The sequence below is a fragment of the Lotus japonicus genome, chromosome 6 (assembly GCF_012489685.1).
Source record: "Lotus japonicus ecotype B-129 chromosome 6, LjGifu_v1.2".
Taxonomy (NCBI): Eukaryota; Viridiplantae; Streptophyta; class Magnoliopsida; order Fabales; family Fabaceae; genus Lotus; species Lotus japonicus.
In genome coordinates this window covers 55,897,552-55,902,537 of record NC_080046.1, presented here as the reverse complement: position 1 = coordinate 55,902,537, position 4,986 = coordinate 55,897,552, and the positions used below count along the sequence as shown (strand labels likewise).

The 4,986-nt window shown below is 36.7% G+C and overlaps 1 protein-coding gene across 1 annotated transcript; it reads right to left on the bottom strand.

The window, feature by feature from the left end:
- Positions 1-1,014: 1,014 nt before the first annotated feature.
- LOC130722519 (galactan beta-1,4-galactosyltransferase GALS2) lies at positions 1,015-4,349 on the bottom strand. The gene is made up of 2 exons (XM_057573268.1): positions 2,987-4,349; positions 1,015-1,620 (listed from the first exon to the last, which is right to left on the bottom strand). Exons 1-2 carry the CDS (start codon positions 4,168-4,170, stop codon positions 1,275-1,277), a joined length of 1,530 nt encoding a protein of 509 aa, XP_057429251.1. The 5' UTR covers positions 4,171-4,349; the 3' UTR covers positions 1,015-1,274.
- Between the last annotated feature and the right edge of the window lie 637 nt (positions 4,350-4,986).

Here is a 4,986-nt window from a genome sequence, read left to right as displayed (position 1 = left end):
AAAGCAAAGCACTTTCAATAATGACCTGTTCTCTTCAAAAACAAAACAGTGCAGAACATGATTTTCTTCTTTCATGTAAAAAAGGCAAGGAGTGCATAACAAGTTTCCAGAATGTCTTTCTTCATAGAAGGGGACGTGTACCATTTGTTTAATTTATCATTTTTTACTTTTGTAATCAAAATCAATATTTATATAATATTTTTATTTGTTTGTTTGTTAAATGTCATATTAGAAACATTTATTTAAATTGGAAAAACAATGAATTCAAATATATGAAGATAAATAGAGTAAAATTCTCATCTCAATCCTCTGAAGATCAGGATGCCAGGACATAGATACCAGAACCGAATAAACCGTCAGAAAATATTTCTCCGGATTAAAAATACACGATTATTATCAAATTTATCAGAGTAAACTATTACTATGATGATAAAAAAAAGACCAATTTAATAATAAATACAAGCTTAATTTATAATATTCCAATATCACAGTAAAATGTTCATTCATATACTAGTTCAACACTTAATTTTTTAAACAAGTAGTTGATGATTCAAATCAAAACTCTTATGAATAATGAAAAGAGTTTGATGCAATAACTATAGATCGAGAGATGAGTCTCCCAGTTACCTATTATGAGATTACCTTAGTTAAGAGTAGGAAAATGTTCGTTAACGCCGAGATAAGTAAAAGTTAAAACCCTACTAACCCTCTGGAGACTCCACTCCATTTCACTTGAAATGCCTGAAGACTCTACCGACTAATTTTTCCTAAAAACACCCTCATAGATTAAACTTAACTAGTTAATTTCATAGAAAGTTCAACTGATTGTGTTTACAAATTGTTAGCAAAAGTGAAAACCGTAAAGGATACAAAATAAGACTACTACATAAATCTAGATGCATGCATACCTCCAATGCTTACAGCATCACAACAGCCACACACTATATTCCAGATGGTGTCACTGAACTGGGAAATTGAGGATGCCATATGCCCTCATGTCCCACACCGACAAAATTATTGAACCATTCAACTTTATTCATTATAATAATTATCTGTACAGATATAAGTAACAATAGAATAAAATAAAATAACAGGAAACACAAAAGAAACATACAAAAAAAAAAACATATCATCATATCATATACCCATCTGTAAATATACGAAATAAAAAAATATTTTAGACAGAAAAAGAACAACCACTAAATGAATTCCTATTCTACCAAAAGTTATTATATAGTTTAAAAAAATAAAAAGATTAAAATGTGATGAAGCTGTCATTGCCGTGTCTTTTGTAGCCTGTCTCCAATCATCTTGAGCTCAAATTTCTTTATCACACCAGCTATGTCCCTCATGGTGGTATCCAACACATAGGGATTCTTGTCATATGTGATTTCTGTTGAATTTATTAGCATTTTACATGATTCTCTTCTTGCTGCTATGGTTCCATGGTAGTGGAAATATTTTATCTTTCCTTCAGTTTTGTGAGTTGTTTTTCCTTCCAGATTCTGTGACATGTGAACCCCTGTTGCATACAAGCTACGCGGTTGCACCGCATATTTTCTATCCCTCCTAATTCCCTTCTTCACATCTTTGTACACAAACTTCTCAAAACCCCATTTCCTGCATCATGTTCATTTCACCAACCATGTGAGAAACTATTAAACTAACCACACATTTCACAATCAAACAAACACATAATGTGCAGGTGTAGTTATCAAACCAACTGTAGCTATAGCAACTAGACATGCCAAAGTTCAAACAAGGTGCCCACTATTTTCAGTAACAAAAACTGAGCAGTGAACATTGGGTTGCAAATAGTAATTACACTATACTACTACAGCTAAAAGGGTTGAGTTGAGTTGAGTGCACAACAACAAATGTGTCATGATCAAAGCTTCAATTGTGAAGCTGGACCACATGTGTGTCTGAACGAAAGTTCAGGAAGATCATCATCACTGTTTAGCACGCTCTGTGATTTGTTCATTTGTGGACATGGCAATAATGAGTCCTAATCTTAAGGCCAAAAAATCAATTTCGGTCCTAGGAAGATCATCATGATCTATTTATCACGCTCAGTGATTATTTATTTCAATTACAGGAATTAAGGTGATATAGACACAATTGTGAATTGTCACTAGATGCTGCATCTGCATGGTTTAACTTACACAACAAGAAGACAAGTGTCATTAAATTGAGAACTGTTCCGAATTTTCAGCAGCTGATTAAGGCTCTTTTAACAAACAAGATCAATTTCCTACTTTTTCATAATTAGAAAGAATGGTTCAGCTGATTAATCAGAAATAAATCATCATAGAACAAAGTCAATAAAGTTCAGGAAGATCATCATCACTATTTAACAGGCTCAGTTAATTTGCCAAATACCAAAATTAAGGTGATAATTAAAGACAATTGCCACTGGAGGCTGCACAGCCAAGTTACTCAACAAGAAGACATGTGTGATTAAATACAAGACTTGTTTAGAAATTTCAATCCCTTTGACAAACAACAATTTCCTATTTTTAACTATTAACACGGTCCAGCTAATAAGAAATAATTCATCATAGAACATAGTTCAAAAAGACCCCACATCTATCTGTCAAGAGGAATGGGCTTATTCCAAACACACACAATTATACAAACCAAATCAATTTCCTTACCTCCCAGACAAGGAAATTTAACAGAATCCAACCATTACCATTCAAGATCCACAGTATTATTTAAGAAACCATTATTTTAAGCAATCAAACAAAATAAGGAAAACACCAATCAATTACATCAATTTTGAACTACCACAGTAAATGCCCATCACAAACAACCGTTACACAGATCCAACTCAAATCTTACACACCAAACCGACACAAAAACCCAGTTAATTTGCTGCTTCAAAAACTTACACAGAACTTTCATCAAACACCAATTATGCATAACAAACCAGAGCAACAATGTAACAAAACTGCAATAAAACTTGTAATGTAATGTAATGTACCTGTATGTTTTTCCATAATCAGAAGAGAGGCAGAGTTTACTACTCATTGGCATCTGTTCAATGGTGAACTGATTATACTCAGAGAGTGAATCAAGCACAGTCTTAATAGTACTCTTAGGTGGAACATAGATGAACTCATCCACATCAAAGAAGAACATCCATTTCCCCATGAACTTGTACCTATGCAAGCAATCATTCACCACCATGAACTGGTTGTGATAATACCCATCAAATCTCTCTTGGTCCCTGATATCTTGAAGTGTCACATACCCAAGTTCAATCCATGGCTTCAGCACTTCACGCACCTGCTCATGAACCCCACCAGCATCATGAATCACGAAATGTGAACTGGGACCGAAGAATTTCACGTGGTAAGCGATCCATTCTCGAACCCTCTGTGGGTTCAGAGGGCCGTAGAGGGAGGAGCCACAGTAGAAGTAATCGTACTTCGGCTTTGAGGTGAAGAGGGCAGTGTCGAGAGTCCCCGGCGCCTCCGTGAGAACTTCCATCCGGTCGGTGATGTTGCGGCTGGCGTCGCCTCCGCCGGAGGTGGAGGCGTAGAGGATTAGCTTCCCGCCGGAGTTTTCAACGTTGAGCGGCACCGGGAACGTGCAGTTGACTACCACGACGGTGTAGACATGGCCGTAGCCCCAGTCAGGGAGGATCTTGTACCCGACGGTGGTGACGGTGTTGTTTTCTCCGGCGCCGGTGAGAGGGACCCACTCACACTGGTAAGTCGGTTTGCTGTAAACATGAAGCGGCTTCGAAGCGAGGCCGACAATGGCGAACGTGTTGAGTCCTCCTCTGTAAGCGCCCATGCTGATGAAGTTGTAGGCGGCGGAGCCGTACGGGTTGAAGGTTCGTTTGATGACACCGCCTTCCACCACTTGCTCGTGCACGACCGGTGGTGGTGGTGACGGCGGTGGAAGAACAGGAGGAGGCGGTGAGGTTGCGGTGGTGGTGGTGGTGGCGGTTTTTTGGGTGATGGAAACAGGTTGGGGTTGGGTGACTCTGGAGATGCAGAAACGGAGATCGGAAGCGGAGAAGGTGAAGCGAGAAGGGATGAACTGAAGGAAAGTGGCGATGGAGCAGAGGATGAGGAGGGTGGTGAGGAGGAGTTTGAGTTCGGCGGCGTAGTTTCCGAGGAGAGGGAGTAGCAGCTTCTTCTCTCTCTCTTTCGCCATTGTTGCTCTGCTTCTGAGTGCAGAAGAAGAAGAAGAAGAAGAAAGAGAGAGTGGTTGTTTATTTCGTTTTGGTTAATGGAGAGTTGGTTTTGGGGTTATAAATATAAAGGCACGCAGAGTGTGGTTAGAATGTAATGGCAATTAGAAGAAGAAATGAAGAATATTATGGAATGGGAGTGATGGGTGTTTGTGAATTGTGAAATCATATCGCCCATCTAATCTAATGTTACTATTTCTTCACATTATTTACTCATACACACATGTCATAATAATACTAGTTTATATTCCTAGTTATGGGTTATGTATCATGACATTCCATATATACATCATTAATTTCTAATTGTAATAAATACTTGTAATGTTAACTCCCCAATTATTTCGTATCTCTATGATTGTATTGTACTAGGTAGTATCCCGTGCGATGTACATATCATATGTTTTTTAAGAGTTTTAAATATATTATAAAATATAGTCAATTGATTTTATCAACATAAATATTTTCATTTTCATTACAAACTTTTCATAAATATATATAAATAAATTAAATCATTTGCAAGTAATTTGACAAACATTTGAATATTAATCTCTACTTTAAATATTATTAATCTTAATAGCATTTTCGTTAGTCTAGAACGTCCCTCACGTTTACTAACTGTTGCAGTTTTAGTTTTTTGTCAACTTTCATCCAATATTTAACGGGTTTTAATTAAAAATAAAGCTTGAAGTACAATTTGATGTTTTCTAATTAACAATTTCATGATTACTAGTTTTTTAAATTGATTTTTTAATCAAAAATTGGATTGAAGCTGACGGAAA

What these genes read in the sequence shown, in the direction of transcription:
- LOC130722519 (XM_057573268.1), bottom strand. Translation starts at nt 4,170, where the DNA reads ATGGCGAAAGAGAGAGAGAAGAAGCTGCTACTCCCTCTCCTCGGAAAC. An exon ending in GATTATGGAAAAACATACAG is followed by an intron (nt 1,621 to 2,986) that starts GTACATTACATT and finishes AACATGATGCAG; the next exon opens with GAAATGGGGTTTTGAGAAGT.